The 17,506-nt window shown below is 41.3% G+C and overlaps 1 protein-coding gene across 1 annotated transcript; it reads left to right on the top strand.

Annotated features, from left to right (window-relative positions):
* Positions 1-5,719: 5,719 nt before the first annotated feature.
* SLITRK3 (SLIT and NTRK like family member 3) lies at positions 5,720-13,800 on the top strand. Its single transcript, XM_061167866.1, has 2 exons — positions 5,720-5,854; positions 10,524-13,800. Exon 2 carries the CDS (start codon positions 10,542-10,544, stop codon positions 13,479-13,481), a length of 2,940 nt encoding a protein of 979 aa, XP_061023849.1. The 5' UTR covers positions 5,720-5,854; positions 10,524-10,541; the 3' UTR covers positions 13,482-13,800.
* Positions 13,801-17,506: the final 3,706 nt, after the last annotated feature.

Below are 17,506 nucleotides of genomic sequence, written 5' to 3'. Positions count from 1 at the left end.
TATAAACCTAACTCAAATAAATAGAAAGTTTATTACCTCAGATTTTTAAACAAATTCTCAAGAGGTAACTAATACAAATTAATAGGAAGTAGAAGATAACATTTTACTTTCAGTTTGCTTAAACATTTTTCTATTGATTGCTGCTGCTAAGTCACTTCAGTCGTATCTGACTCTGTGCAACCCCATAGACCGCAGCCCACCAGGCTCCTCTGTCCCTGGGATTCTCCAGGATTTGTCCAAAAATAAAACGGGCTGCCCTGAAATGTACTATGCTCCACATCCTAGGCAATCCTAAACAGCACAGGCTAGATAACAACTTGGCAAGGGATGGTGAAGTAGGAGTTTGACTATCACACAGTAGATCAGACAAGATAAACTTTTGAGTCCCACTTAATTCTGAGGTTCTATTATGTTATACAATTACTCTTATACTCTTCTTTCATCACATATTTTTTGAAAACACTTCTTTCACTGATAAAACTTACATGGTTTACATTTTTCCATTACATATAACATGGATTTATTTCCTGATGTATTATTCAACAATTTAATTCATTTCAAAAAATATATTTGCTCCTAATTTGATCTCTTAAGGATTTTTTTTGTCTCTTAGTAAATTTAATCTTAATACCTATAATCTGTTAATTCCAAATAAATTTAGAAAATCTCTTAAAGAAGAAACAGTAACTTTCTAGGCCTGATCCAAATTACAATAAAAATCTGCAAATTTGTTCATATTGAAAGATTAACTAACACTAGGAATCCTAAAATAATTTACCTTTGAGATTAAAAGATGTGTTTACTTCAAAAATAAACTGAGATTTCGCTTGGCGGATGCCTATAAAGTGTGCCTAAATGTTTCAGTGAAGCAGGGTAGAAAAGATCACCGGCTAATTGAATATCTTGGAACTACTCCCTACTTACAGCTTGTTAGTTATAATAAAGCACAGCTAACATTGCAAATCTAAGTTGATTTACTAAATTTTACAAGATGCTTTTGAAAAAAGTTATGAGTGCTCTTGAACTTTTTCTACATGATATAAAATGTTTGAAGCATGTTTCTTCTATGGAGGTTTAGAAAGATCTATACAAATAAATATTTATGTAAGAACATAATCTCAGTATCAGTTGATCAAGCCTTTGATTCCTCTCAATAAATACCAGTAAGCTCTAAAACAAAACAAAACTAAAAATATTTAATTTCTGTTTCCTCATACTTTTATTTGCCTATTTATTTTTGGCAGGCTAAATTCCCATTAAAAATTGTGTAAGTAATTGTATTTTCAATTGTTTCAACAATGGTCTAAAAAGTTGAGGAAATGAGTATACAATTAACATTTTTATAATTATCAAATATGTGGATTGTTGGCCTGAAAATTATTTGGAATGCACAAAGAAATAAAAGAAAGAAGTAGGGTTCACAATGCTTGTGCAATAGTTGAAAACAAATGAATACAATATTTAGATAATTTAGATATGCTGTATATAATCATAAATTGCCACAGTTGGAACTTTCTTGGGTGACTGTTCCATTATACAACAAACTCTCTAGTGCTACTTCAATTAGTTTTAAATCTTTCAAAAGATGTATTTATATAATTTAAATCAGAGTAAGTAAAATATATATTAGACAAAAGAAATATGCCTCCTTTATGCATTTAATACCTTTGTCTTTTTCTAGAAAATGGCACAGTAGTAAAAAGGAACCTGTGAAGTACTATAAAGTCTTTGTAACTAAAAATATGTCAATCAACATTATAAACATTTAATTTTTACTGAACTGAAAACTACATTTTGTATGTTATAGCTACATTTTCCCTTTATCCGTTATGCATTTTTTAATAAAGAAGTTTTTTTCATAAGAGTTCTCCCTTTTCACAATGTAAATTTATGTGTAATTAAAACAAAACTAAGGACTTCTCAGGTGACGCTAGTGGTAAAGAATCCGCCTGCCAACGCAGGAGATGTAAGAGATGAGGGTTGGATCCCTGGGTCAGGGAGACTCTCCCGAAGAAAGGAATGGCAACCCACTCCAGTATTCTCGCCTGGAGAATCCCACGGACAGACGTGTCTGGTGGGCTACAGTCCATAGGGTTGCAAAGAGCTAGACATGACAGAAGAGACTTAGCACACAAATAAAACTATGGACATATAAAGGGCTTTCCCAATGGCTCAGCAGGTAAAGAATCTGCTGCATAGGAGACACGGGAGACATGGATTTGATCTCTGAGTTGAGAAGATCCCCTGGAGAAGGAAATGGCAACCCACTCCAGTATTCTTGCCTGAAAAACCCCATGAATGCAGGAGTCTGGCAGGCTACAGCCCAACAGGTGGCAAAGAGACTGACATAACTGGGCAATTAAGCACACACAAGCATGGACATATAAATGCCTTCACAGAATCCACTAAAAACTCACAATACAGAATCACTCCAAGGCCCATCAAATTTACCTACCCTGCTGCTGCTGCTAAGTCGCTTCAGTCATGTCCAACTCTGTGCAACCCCATAGATGGCAGCCCACTAGGCTCCTCCATCCCTGGAACTCTCCAGGCAAGAATACTGGAGTAGGTTGCCATTTCCTTCTCCAATGCATGCTAAGTCACTTCAGTCATGTCTGACTCTGCGACCCTATGGACAGCAGCCCACCAGGCTCCTCCGTCCACAGGATTCTCCAGGCAAGAATACTGGAGTGGGTTGCCATTGTCTTCTCCACAGCATTTTTATAGCCTGAAATATTTGTGTTGGAGGTACTCGACACTAACAACCTGCCTTCGCTATTCAGTCTTCTATGGCTCCCCAGTACCACCAAGCCATACCAAAATCTGCTCAGTATTAACATGTTCAGGATCCTCTCATCAACAAATAACTTTGAAAATCAAATAAAATGAAATTTTTTTGAAAAAAGTTAAAGAGATTCAACTGTTTTAGAAATGATGTTGCCTGATGGCTTTCAGGGTTACCCTAATATCCTCCAGTCCTAAAGCGCAGGGTGTGGATGTGATTTCACACCTGCCCACATAGAATATGGTGTACTCAGGAGTGATTCTCCTCAAATTGAGCAACCACCTGAAAAGGCCAGAAACATGTCTATGACTCATCAGCTTACCGATGTAGCTTGGTTTCCTCTAAATCAGACTGATCTGTTATAGGAATGGATCTTTTTTGCAACCTTCCCTGGATATAGCTCTTTAAAACTGAACTTGAAGACTTAATGACTGTGAAATCTGAGACAAATGTTCTTTTCATATCCAAGTTTTCACATATGTAAAATTCATATGCAAGTATTTATTACCTAAGAAAATACTGAAGAAATGTTTGGAATTCATGACAGTAGATGTGCAAAGCTACATTTACAGGAATAGGTTTTGATATCATGGTACTCTTTTATCACTTTCTTGGTTCCTATAGATATCTTGTTAATCTAAACAGTTTTAAAGGAAACAGTATTTTGGAGAACAAATTGGAACATTGCAATTATGTTATTTAAAAAAATATGTATTCATACTTTGTACATAACTGATACAGTTAGTATACTGACTTTGGCATATATTTGATCCAAAAAAAAAAAAAAATTCACAAGCGTCTTGTTTTCACTATAACCAATTCCATCCTTGTCATTTTTTAATGAAGGTAATATGGGAACTAGACTTCTCATACGCATATAATAAAGAGTAACAATGATATAACTCAGGAAATAGAATCCATTAAATAAAGGCTAAAATCCTATCTTGAGACCTGTTCCTCAGAGATTTTCATATATAAAAGCACTGTCTCTTAGCAAGGGTTGAGTTAGAGTTCCTTTGAAAGCTTTTGAAAATAGGGCGAGTTCATATTACATCTACAATTGTAATAGCTGCATAACTTCCCTTGTCTTGGACAATTTATTGCTTTCACTTCAGGAAGGAACGGTAAGAGATACAGAGATGATTCTCCAGACTCTGTCCTATTCCGTTTGGTAGCTAGTGGAAGACTGCCCTCTCTACCAACACAAGTCTCTGATGAACAGGATCTATTAAGAACTGCGTTGGTTTACACTGCAGATTGAATGGAGCATTAAGTGACTGTGTTAGTATGACTGCAGTGAGGGTAATGGTCGCCTTCAGTGGGTATATAATGTTGCAATAATACTTTCACATAGGTGCAACAATTGTTCAAGTGTCCTTAATTTGTCACTATCCAGCATATCTCCGTTAAATTCCCCCACCTCCCTTCACTCTACAGTCTTATTTTCTTCCTTCTTAGCAGGTGTAAACAGATGAGAAAATACATGTACTCTCAAACTGTCACTTATGTATAATGAAGGTGGAGGTCTACTGCAAATAACTTGAAAACTGCTTCTAGGAGGCATTTAGCGATACCGCCCACCGAGACAGGTCAGATGCGCTTAATTTGATCACCCCCACCCCCTCAGGCCTGGGCTGTAATTTTCCAAACAACCATCTCTCATTTGCAAATAAAAGTTAAAATCAATCCAGAAATACAGAATGCTAACTTCTCGTTAGTCAAATTTACAGGGTTTTTCTTTGTAGAGCTGCCAGATTGTGACCGATCAAAAGAGGAGAGAGAGAGAGAGAATATGAATATCACTTGCTTCCTTGCTCCCTAAGCAGGGATTTGCCTGCGATGCGCGGCGAGAGGACTGCGGCGGCTGATTTACACAGTTGGAGCGGAGGAGGGGCCGGGGGTGCTGGGGGGACAAGCTGGCGGAGGCTCTGGTGATGGGCTGATCTGGGGGCTCCAGAGCGCCGCTCCCTCCGTGAGCGATTTGGGGGCGGCTGATGGATTTGCATTCGGGTTCCAGCCTGGCGTTCGGTATATTGTCTCCTAACACCCGACCTGGTGCTCCCAGTTTGGGTGCAGACGTTGGTAAGTAACGTGTAATCCGATTTTAGTTATTTCCTAGGCCATTAAAGTGGCACTTTTAAAGCAGGTCAGTCTTAAATGAGGCTGCCGCCGAGAGCGTCTCCTTGGCCTGAAGCATTCCGCGATCCCCTTCCCTGCCCCCCACCCTCTCCCGCTCCAGAAGTGAGGGCGCTTGAATGGTGAGCTGTCAGGGGGCTCACTCTCTGCCAACCGGATCGCTTCACCTTGGTGCTTTACCCGAGATCCCCCAAATTCAAGTCGAATTTGGAGTGTACAGCCATACTGTTGTATTTGTATCCCGTCTCTCTTTTTCTCCCCTCCTCCCCCCGCCCCCACCTTCGCTGTCTGGCCAATGCTGGGATCTGGGATCTGGGCACCCCCTTCCAGCCTGCTTCCCACTCCACCCCATCCTCTTCTTCGCTCATCTACACAGTACCCACCCCCACTTCCACCTACCCAAAGGGTCAAGAGCAAAGACACCCGGAGAAGGCAAGGTCTAATCCCAGCTCCCTTTAGGGAAGGAGGCCTCGGGAAGGGATTGCGCTGAGTGACAACCTTTCAGGAAGCGAGAGAGAAAAACCCGAAGACCGAGCCAGGGTTCTCGGGGACCGTGGAGCTCACAGCTGAATCGAGATCACCGAAATCTGAAATCAAAGAGCCCAGTCCTGGGACACTCACGCTGCCTGCCTGCCAGCGAGGGTATATAGAGCTGCGGTCCTGAGTGTCTGTCACCGGCATTGCCGCGCTAGGTGAGCGCCCGGCTCTCCCATTGGTATGCAGCGACCATTTCCCTGCGAGTCTCAAAGGTGGAAACACTTGAAAGGATTACAAGCGTGATTTGGTGGCCTTTCTGAAAGTTGGTGGCCTGAGGAGGGGAAACTGCAGGCTACGGCATGATGGATATAATTCTGCCTCCCAGAGAGTTTGCAGCTCTCGCTGGGAAGCCCCTTGGAGTAAACCTCGGAGATCGAGAGCGCTCTGCACTGATAGGTACTCGCCGCCATCCTTCCTTACTTTGCCTAATTGAAACCAGTGTTCTCGCGTGTAAGGATGTTCTTTGTAGAGCATATAGTTTGGCCGCCGTGGCTTCTGTACGCTCACAGGTGCCAGAGGGTTGTACCTTTGAACCGGATCATTTAGCTGTAAGGACGATGATAGAAAGAGTGTTACTGGAGACTAACATACCCTCGGACCCCTTTTCGTGGGGGTGTAAATCGTAAGTAACTCCAACAAATAGGCCAGGTGGCAGAGCGAAGAGCCCCTCCCCCAGCGGATCGCTCGTGTTGTAAAGGATAGAGGGAAAATGGCTTGAGCTTTTTAATCATATTCTATTTCTAAACAGACCCATTGTGCGTTTCGCCTGGCGACAGATTAGAAAAGGACCTCAGGAAGGATCAGTGCTTTTCAGAAAATGAATGATGCAGCATTTTAATTATTTGTTCTAGGGAAGATCATTTTGCTTCCATATTGGAATATTTAATCTTAGATGTGGAGAGATTAGTGGGCTCGGAGATCCAGCAAAGGGGAGGGGGAGGTGGGAGGGGGCACTGTGGGGAGAAAGGGCTTCTTGTCCTCCCTGTGGACAAACAAATGATGCTGGGCGCTCGCAGCAGGAAGCGGTCGAAATCCGGGCTCCAGGGCCCTTCATCTCCTAACTTTTGGAGCTCTTCCTATCGCTTATATACCCTGCACCGAGATAAAGGAAAGGAAAATGGTGAAATGTCCTTTAAGACATGTCCCAAATCAAGAACTTGGAGCGGGATGGGGGGGGGGGGGGGAGGATGTAGTTCAAGAACAGAGAATGATTACAGAGGAGAGCCATTTACTGTCACTGGGAGCGCAGGGAAGCCTCCCGGTTAGCCATCGATTCCATCGCATCTTGGGTTCCGATAAGATTCCTGAAATAGTCACCATCTCTGCACGTTGGGTACAGAAGGTGGTGTTGGGGGCTGGTGGGGGGGGGGCAGCTGGTGAAAGAGATGGGACTGATCTGTTCTGAGCTCAGCTTCTTGGCTGAGACCGATAGATAGGGTGGGTCTGGAATGTTAAGGTTGGGGAACGTTAAGAGAATCCGGCCCTCCTGCTTACTTAGTCTCTAACAGCCACTGTGGAGTGGCAGACACAGGTGCGGTCACTTATAATGCAAAATATGCAAATATCCTATGACTGATTTTTAAGTAACGGTTTTGTTGTTATTTATATGTATTTATAATGGTAATGACATATACATCTGGTCTCGTAAAAAAGTGCTTTAAGTAAAGCTCACCTCTACGGGCTAGCTAACTTTGAGCCCTTGGGCAAGTCCAGCTCTTTAGCGACCATAAAGCCTTTCCCTTCCCCGTGAGATGGTGACAGGATTCGTGTGTGTTGCGGGGGCGGGGGCGACATCCCCGAGGCACAGTTGTCGCTAACTAGACTCCTTTGCTGCACACTTGCCTCTCTCCAGTTTCCCTACTAAGGTGCATTTTCGTCCCAGCAGGTAGGACTGTAAAACCATCAGCTGAGGCTTTAAAAACTCTTAGAGAATCCTGTGAGCTCTGATCTGGCGGCTCCTCTTCACTGAAACGTCTTCCCTCAATCAACCCCACCCCCAGGACTCTCTACCATCCTCTTCCCGAAAATACCACGGAGAAATATGAGGGGGTTGGGCGGGGAGGGGGGGGGGGAGAGGCGGGGCAAAGAAATGAAAGGGAAAAAAAAAAAAAAAGAAAATAATCTAAACCCTGAAATGCTGCCCCCTATCCCCGCGAGGTCTTTCCTGGTGGAAGAAGTGAAATGTGTCATTGTTACCCAAGTGGTCTGCGTATCCTTCCAGAGCACTGGCTTGTCTCTGGTTTTTAAAAGGTGGAAACAGCCAGAACTGTTGAATCCAGGGGAAATCGAAGGCTCCGAACTGCCGCACAACAAAAGGATTCTTGGTGCAAAGAAATCGAAGCAAAATGCAGGAGAAACTCTGTCCAAGTCTCTCAGGCTGCCTGAGCTCTCACTCAGGACACCCAAGCAGAATCAGCTAGATTCAGCTCTTCTGCTTTGGAGACCTGAATTTCCCTTTATCCCCGTCTTTGGGAGTAAGTGTGGGCTGTGAAAAGGATAATTCCAAAGGACAGCCTTACTTTTCAAACTGTCTACACTAGAGAGCGGAGATTTGGGAACTAGAGGAGCAAACTAGTCAGGCAATGGTTTTCTCCAGAGTTAAATTAGGAAATCAAAATTTTAAAAAAAGCTAACAACCCCTTACCCCATCCCGACCAAAGGCATGTTTCCTCTTGGTTGATCTCTTCTTTCTTTAAAAAAAAAAAAAAAAAAAATTGACAGTTTGTCATCTTGACCCCTCCACTTCTTTTCTCTTCCCTTAAACACACACACACACACACACACACACACACACACACACACACACACACACACACACACACACACACACAACTGTATGTCACGGCTTCCTAGTGCTCGCGCCCGACCCCATGGTAAGCGCGTTCCCCTTCTCGGGGCTCATTTTCATGACGTGGACAACCGGATCCAGGGTTACAGCACACTAAAAAAAAAAAGCAGCAGCAGCAGAAGCCAGCGCAAGAGAAGTCCGCGATTCTGCACGGTGATTGAGCCTGCCCTCCTCCCTGCCTCCCTCCCGCCCTTCCTCCAAGTGCCCAATGATGTGCTCCCGGTACCCAGGGAGAGCGGCGGCGGCGGCGGCGGCGGCGGCGAAGCTGGAAGCCTGCAGCAGCCCCCGCTCTCTCCGAGTGTGCCAAGCGGCAGTTCTGCATTCTAAAGAAACCCATTGAAAAGCCCCTTGCATTCCCAGCACGTCTCAAGCTTGCTGCCTTTTATTTTTTTTTCTGTGGTCTCTTCCCCCCACCCCCCAACTATCCCCCTTTGCTTCAGCTTCAGCTAAAGGAAGGAAGGGGGAGGGAAAGAGAGAATCCTTAAACTCAAGCTGCTGCTGCTTCTTTTTTTCTCCCCCCACCACCCCCGATGATCAATGCTTTAAAAAAAAAAAAAAATCCTGCAAAATAGGTAAGTCAAAGCCATCTGGAGCTTTTCTTGTCTAAATCTCAGGGACCTCAAAAACAAGGAAAAACAGGAAAAAAAAAAAAAAAAAGAAGAATGGCGAAAAAGAAAGAACTTAAGTAGGTTTTAATATTTTAAAAGGGATATAAAGAAGACTAACTGATACTGCAGCGTAGCCTCATGTGCCTTCTTTTTTCATTTAATTGTTTCCAAAAATTGAGTACTGCATGCCTGAGGCAAATTTCTCTTTGCTTTCTTAAGGGTTCTCCTTTCCGTACAGCTGTGTACATCATATGCAAGCTGAATGTGGAGATTTATTCTTTTCACTATCCCTATAAGTTATATCATTGTGTTTTAAGTTAGAAGGTTGACAAAATATTTCCTTAATGGATGCATCTGTGTGGAAAAAAAATACATACTAAGAACTCTGGTTTATTTTTATTGATCAAAAACAATTCAATTTTGATTGATATTTCAGTGACTTAGAAGGGCAATCTAATATAACTGCATTATAATTTATTTATATACACATTTTCATATATGGATATTAGGCTCCAAGAGAGCCATGGAGAAAGAAAAGCTCCATATTATTAGAATAGTGCACTGTATTTGTTTCTTCTCATTGGAAAAGAGCAATATCTTTCTGAAATGTATTTCATGTGATAAATCATTTATCAGCATGTAAGAATCCAGGTTTCCACTATTTCTTGCCTTTACCCAAACCTCCTCTACAAACCACCTGCCATTCCATCTTTTTGCAGGATTCCTCAGTTGATCCTGAAGGAACAGATATACATTCCAAACTAAGCTCTGCAAGTGTTTTAATACTGACACTCCCAGGCTCAGCACCCTTTAGATGTGACTATCTTTAGCTCTGACAACTGCATGGGCTTGTTCTTTAGAAAGGCTAATCACGCCTAAAGGATTGAAACAGCCAAATGATACACATATGTAGAAATCATTTAATTAAAGGAGATGTTAATAATCTGTGCTTGGGCAAAAGGGTTTGGGGTACAGTGAGTTACTGGGCATGCACTAAAATTAAGCATATTGTGCTCACTTCTTAAGAGAAATCTTGGGTTTTCCTGAGATACCAATCATCTTACACAGCTTAACATCTGATGTTGGTCCAAGGGCTCATAATCTATCATACTCTTTAATCTAATAACTTTGGGGCATGCCATGTCTTTTTATGAACAGAAACCCATAGTTTAAAGAACATCTTCTTCCATCAGAGTTTCAATCAGATCCATAATAGGCACCTCTGACAGCAGTGTGAGTTTTAACAGGCAAACAAGTGTAATGGCCAAATAATTGTCATTTTTACTGAATCTGCCTATCCCTAAGAGGAATCACTGTATGCCAGTTTCCTTGCTTGCTACAAGAGACAACAAAGGCTGCTTTTGATTTAATGATACGCCCTTCACCAAGTATGGCTTGATTCAGGAAAATGTCATCGCATGGCACAATACTTCAGTCTCCTAATTTTAAGATATAGGACATATTAAGCATGTTGATAGGTCATTTTGAGTGTCAATTCAACGATTACTGAAGTTGTTATATCACTCTTAAAAAGCTCCACATATAGGAGTCAATTAGAGTAGTGTATATGATGAAAAGCTAAAAATCTGCATCTTTATTTCTGTTGCAGTTTTGTAATCAACCGCGAATGATGAAACCTTCTATAGCCGAGATGCTTCACAGAGGGAGGATGTTGTGGATAATTCTTCTAAGCACAATTGCTTTAGGATGGACTACCCCGATTCCCCTGATAGAGGACTCAGAGGAAATAGATGAGCCCTGTTTTGATCCATGCTACTGTGAAGTTAAAGAAAGCCTCTTTCATATACATTGTGACAGCAAAGGATTTACAAATATTAGTCAGATTACTGAGTTCTGGTCAAGACCTTTTAAATTGTATCTGCAGAGAAATTCAATGAGGAAATTGTACACCAACAGTTTTCTTCATTTGAATAATGCTGTGTCCATTAACCTTGGGAACAATGCATTGCAGGACATTCAAACAGGAGCTTTCAACGGTCTTAAGATTTTAAAGAGACTATATCTTCACGAGAACAAATTAGATGTCTTCAGAAATGACACCTTCCTTGGCTTGGAAAGTCTGGAATATCTTCAGGCAGACTACAATGTCATTAAACGTATTGAGAGTGGGGCATTTCGGAATCTAAGTAAATTGAGAGTTCTGATTTTAAATGATAATCTCATTCCCATGCTTCCCACAAATTTATTTAAGGCTGTCTCCTTAACCCACTTGGACCTGCGTGGAAACAGGTTGAAAGTTCTTTTTTACCGAGGAATGCTAGACCACATTGGCAGAAGCCTGATGGAGCTCCAGCTGGAAGAAAATCCCTGGAACTGTACATGTGAAATCGTGCAACTGAAGAGTTGGCTGGAACGCATTCCTTACACTGCCCTGGTGGGAGATATCACTTGCGAGACTCCTTTCCATTTTCATGGAAAGGACCTGCGAGAAATCAGGAAAACAGAACTCTGCCCCTTGTTGTCTGACTCTGAGGTGGAGGCTAGTTTGGGGATTCCCCACTTGTCATCAAACAAGGAGAATGCATGGCCAACTAAGCCTTCCTCGATGCTGTCCTCTGTCCATTTTACTGCTTCTTCTGTTGAATACAAGTCCTCAAATAAACAGCCCAAACCCACCAAACAGCCTCGAACACCAAGGCCACCGTCCACATCTCAAGCTTTATACCCTGGTCCAAACCAACCTCCTATTGCTCCTTATCAGACCAGACCACCCATTCCCATTATATGCCCTACTGGGTGTACCTGTAATTTGCATATCAATGACCTTGGTTTGACTGTCAACTGCAAAGAGCGAGGATTTAATAACATTTCTGAACTTCTTCCAAGGCCTCTGAATGCCAAGAAATTGTACCTGAGTAGCAATCTGATTCAGAAAATATACCGTTCTGATTTTTGGAATTTCTCTTCCTTGGATCTCTTACATCTGGGGAACAATCGTATTTCTTATGTCCAGGATGGGGCCTTCATCAACCTGCCTAACCTAAAGAGCCTCTTTCTCAACGGCAACGATATCGAGAAGCTGACTCCAGGAATGTTCCGAGGTCTACAGAGTCTGCACTACTTGTACTTTGAGTTCAACGTCATCCGGGAAATCCAGCCTGCAGCCTTCAGCCTCATGCCCAACTTGAAGCTGCTATTCCTCAACAATAACTTGCTGAGGACCCTGCCAACAGATGCCTTTGCAGGCACATCCCTGGCTCGGCTCAACTTGAGAAAGAACTACTTCCTCTATCTTCCAGTGGCTGGTGTCCTAGAACACTTGAATGCCATTGTCCAGATAGACCTCAATGAGAATCCTTGGGACTGTACCTGTGACCTGGTTCCCTTCAAACAGTGGATCGAAACCATCAGCTCAGTCAGTGTGGTGGGTGATGTCCTATGCAGGAGCCCCGAGAACCTCACCCACCGAGATGTGCGCACTATTGAACTGGAAGTTCTCTGCCCAGAGATGCTGCACATGGCACCAGCTGGAGCATCCCCAGCTCAGCCCGGAGATGCTCAGCTTGCTGGGGGGCCGACGAGTGCATCACCTTATGAGTTCTCTCCCCCTGGGGGTCCTGTGCCACTCTCTGTGTTGATTCTCAGCCTGCTGGTTCTGTTTTTTTCAGCAGTCTTTGTTGCTGCAGGCCTCTTTGCCTATGTCCTCCGACGGCGCCGGAAGAAGCTGCCCTTTAGGAGCAAGAGGCAGGAAGGCGTGGACCTCACTGGCATCCAGATGCAATGCCACCGACTTTTTGAGGATGGTGGAGGTGGTGGAGGTGGAAATGCAGGTGGGGGCCGACCAACTCTTTCCTCTCCAGAGAAGGCCCCTCCTGTGGGTCACGTATACGAGTACATTCCTCATCCCGTTACTCAGATGTGCAACAACCCCATCTACAAGCCTCGCGAGGAGGAGGAGGTGGCTGTCTCATCTGGGCCAGAGGCAGGGGCCGCAGAACGTGGGGCTCCTGCAACACAACCCCCGGGAACGGGGGAGGTTCTCCTGGGGAGTGAGCAGTTCGCTGAGACACCCAAGGAGAACCACAGCAACTACCGGACCTTGCTAGAAAAAGAAAAGGAGTGGGCGCTGGCAGTGTCCAGCTCCCAGCTCAATACCATAGTGACCATGAATCATCATCACCCTCACCCTCACCACGCAGCAGTCGGTGGGGTTTCCGGGGTCGTTGCGGGAACTGGGGGAGACTTGGTTGGGTTCCGCCACCACGAGAATGGCGGGGTGGTGCTGTTTCCTCCTGGGGGAGGTTGTGGCGGCGGCAGTATGCTGCTAGACCGAGAGAGGCCACAGCCAGCCCCCTGTACGGTGGGGTTCGCGGACTGCCTCTACGGCACAGTGCCCAAGTTAAAGGAACTGCATGTCCATCCCCCTGGCATGCAGTACCCAGACTTACAGCAGGACGCCAGGCTCAAGGAAACCCTTCTCTTCTCGGCTGGAAAGGGCTTCACAGACCACCAAACGCAAAAAAGTGATTACCTCGAGTTAAGGGCCAAACTTCAAACCAAGCCGGATTACCTCGAAGTCCTGGAGAAGACAACATATAGGTTCTAACAGAAAAAGAAAAAATACATTAGTGCTTTTTTTTTTTTTTCAAAAGAAAAGAAAAATAAAAGAAACATATCCCTCGCTCCCGTTACACTTGTCCCAATAACTCCATCCTCACAAACTTCCCTGCCCTGAACAGAACTGAAACCGCATGATAACTAGAAAATACAGATGTATGCTCTCCCCACTCAGATGTGATTTGGAGGAAGGGCCATACACAGATCATTAATCAATGAAGTGCCTTCGCAGACTTTTGCCAGCAAATGTTATCATTATTTTTTTATACTGAAACTTGAGACTTTGACTGTGCCATGTATAAGGTATATTGGGGATCATTGTATTGATCCTAATTAAGTAAAATTCAATGTGTCTTTTTATTTTCAGTAAATTTTTTTTTCAGTTGTAGTTTTGTTTTGACAGGGAGGGGGGAAAACAGATTGACATTTGTGGTTTTCGTTCCTCTTCCCATCATGGCACAGATTCTGTACATGTATTAACAATGCAGTTTGCTGCATGCCTGGAAACTGCAAGACGGGGAGGGAGGGGGCGGGCTTTGCTGGAATGTTCTCACCCACTCGTTTTTCTCTCACACACATACCCACATGCATATCACAAATCCCTGCATATAGTTAGGTCCTTAAACCTGCAGTTTCTTCCTTCTGGTGTAGGTACACACATGCACACATACACACACATACCCATCATCCATTCAACGCAATCTAATTAGTTCGGGTTTGATCCATTCCTAAACTCTCCATAGCTTCACCTTCCTTTCTCCCCTAGTGTACAGTTCAAAACATCTCTCCTACCACCCTGGAAAAGTCATCTTCTAGGCTGGAGCCTACTGAAGTGGAGGCCTGGTGGTTTAACAGCTGGAGGCACTCACCTAGGGATGAGCACCTTCTTTCTGACACTTCATCCTGATGCCAAGATTTTTTGGAGAACATCTGCACTTTCTTATATATATATATAATATAAAAAACATAAAAAGCAACTGGGTATATATCACTAACAGCTTTGTAGGAAGCACTTTTAATGTTTTCTCTCTCACACACAAAGATTCAAAAGAAATGTGCATATATTTATTCTGTAATTTCAGTGATTATAAATTGTAAAGGTAATGTTTAATCATTGTATAGTGATTATGCGTCTGGTATAGCTTTCCTAATAAAAAGTTTTTGAAAAACATAATACATTATATATAGAGGATACAAAGCTTGAACTTTAAACTCCAGCTATGCCATGCCTTTCGTGCTCCCATTTTTAAAAAAATCTTTCTTTTACTTCTTATACAGAAAGCTAGTTTATTAACAAGTTGATGCACTGTGATGTCAATAAATCTTGTAACTCAACACACCCATTCCACACACTAGGATACAAATGGGACATAAAAAATGTGATTTATCAATATATAGTTCACTTCTTTCTCTCGAATTATGAATTTCAAACTTAGTACTCCAATGATGTATTATTTTTCCTAGGCAGGATGCAATTGGGAGAGACTGTAAATATGTGTTAAGAAGTACAGGATTAATTAGAAGACAGTGATCAAGAATCCATGAATCGTGTGATAGTTAAAAACTTAAAGGAAAAGTGAATTTGCTATACTTTTTAAAAATATGCACTAAAATTACTTACACACACACACACACACACACACACACCCCCCAGCCAATCAAAATATAAGGCCTGGGAGCCAATTTGACTGTCAGCATTCTCTTATCTCTGAAAGCTGTCATTATTATATTTTAGCCCTTACTTTTATCAACCACTTACTGCAACCGACCCCAAATATGCTTGAACTAAGACAGGATGCTGAATGAGTTTATCTTTCTGTATGACACTAAAATGATGTTGCAAAATTAATTTGACAATAATTTGAGTTATGATCCATTTACATGTGAGCGAAACCAAAGAAAATTGTATTTTTAAGGTGCCAGTATCTTGTTTGTGAAGGAAACTAAACTAATACAAAGAAACCAGAGCTTTGAGACAGGCATTTATCTCATCAGGCCAGTAGAGGACAGCAGAGCTCCAGAGATTCATAGACCCTGCAGCTGTAGAGCTGGGCAGTGAGGCCCGCATTCTCTGCTAGTGTTTCCTCCAGTTGCCCTTAGTAGAAATTATCATTATGCTTTGAATGTAATTCACTGCAGGCCCTGATGCCTTACATCACATTTTTTTTTTCCATAAAAAAGAAGACTAATGGCTTCTAAAGCTCCATAACTGATACAAAACTAAGGCATTGTACTTTAAAAAGCCCCATGAATGTCTAGAGTAACATATTTGTATATTTCTTGATTAATTATATATGAGTAGTATCATAGATATGCATAAAATAAAAAACACAAGTATATCAATGTAAAATGCAACTTTTCAGGACTACCTTGTATTTGGTACATTATACCTAAAACTTTCTTCCTCCATTATTTGAAGTATATTTTGGAATTAGTTCAGATGATGCAAAGCCCATGGGCATAATTCACTATTTCTCTATATACAATATTGAAATACAGTTCTTATGCAAGAGGAGCAGGTCCACTGTTACATAGCTGTCATTCTTTGTTTCTTCTTTTTTTTTTTTCACTTTCTCAGAAGTTACTTTTTTAAAGTTATTTCACCTTCCTTGTTCTTTCTAATCATCTCTTCATCCTTTACCTGAAGTTTTCTTTCTTTTTTTTTTTTTTTTAAGGCACAGAAAGTTAGTATTAACCTTTAAGTGGCTTACTATCAGATTTATGAAGTCCCTCTAGACTAGGTATTTATCATGTCCACATTCCTCCTAATCAAATGTTTTGATAATTAGCAGAAAGCATGTGCATAATAAAACTCAGAGTGCAAAGCAAGATACTTCTAATATTATCATCATTTCCTTAACGACTATGCATACAATCATAACATGACATATTATGCAAATCAGACTATATATAGTACAATCCCTAATAATACCAGATCTTTCAACATTTGAAAAGTGTCCATAAACCATATCAAATTATAACTTGATAATTATGATGTTTATATTTTATTTATTAAATACAGAAAGTAAGATTGTCTTGTCTTAAATATAGGTATAAATTTTTTCCTTGAATTAAGAGTAAATTTATTTAAAGAAAATAAATTTATATGAGAATGAAATTTTGTATCAAAGGAGATAATATTTTGCTTCCATGGAGTTTTCTATCCTCTCGGCAAAGCCACTTATTTTAGCTGTGCATTAAAAATAGTTAAGTTAGCTTCAATTTATGATAACAGATACATTTTCTTCAAGCACCATGGGTATTAACATAGGTCCCATGATTAGGATTTGTTCTATGCTTTTGCTGCAGTAATGATTTTGCTGCAGTAAAATGATTATTTTTTTTAAAAGACAGATTATTAATTCACTTCATAGTGATGGTCAGTTAGACTGAAGCAGTCCCAGATCTGACTAATACCTGCTTATATTCTTTGCTGTTTTAGTACAAATTAGAATAACAATATTTGACGGTAATACATGTATTGTTTTATCCCTTTAACTATGAGATGGTGAGTAGAAAATACTTGAAAGTGAAATGTTAGTTTGACTCACTACTAGTTTTAACACATTATTTTTCTGTACAGTATTATTATGTGAATACTTTTAGGTTTTTACTTAAAAAGTATTATTTCATCTAATTGCAAAATACTAAAAAATGTAAGGATAATGACCACCATATATTAAATAAAAGTTTAGAAAGAGAGATCACAAGGAAAAAGTTTACTGAGTTTGAAAAGTTTTTTTTTCCCTTATCTAGGAATCCTAGTTTTAAATTCTTGCTATCTACAAAAAATATTTGTGTTTAGAATTATGAAAATTGATAATGCAATCACAGAACATAACTTTTCTTTGACCATTGTAACACATTATTTTGACCCATTTAGTATAAATTCATTGCTCATACAGTCCTAACCTTTTGCAATTATGCTGTCTAAGCCAATAGATGTATTTTTTTGTAAAATGGCTATGACAAAGGAATCATTAACAAGATGCTCCACAAAATGTAAGACATATG

The sequence above is a fragment of the Dama dama genome, chromosome 19 (genome assembly GCF_033118175.1).
Source record: "Dama dama isolate Ldn47 chromosome 19, ASM3311817v1, whole genome shotgun sequence".
NCBI lineage: Eukaryota > Metazoa > Chordata > Mammalia > Artiodactyla > Cervidae > Dama > Dama dama.
The sequence above is the reverse complement of the archived record's forward strand: the minus strand, read 5'-3'. Positions and strand labels throughout refer to the sequence as shown.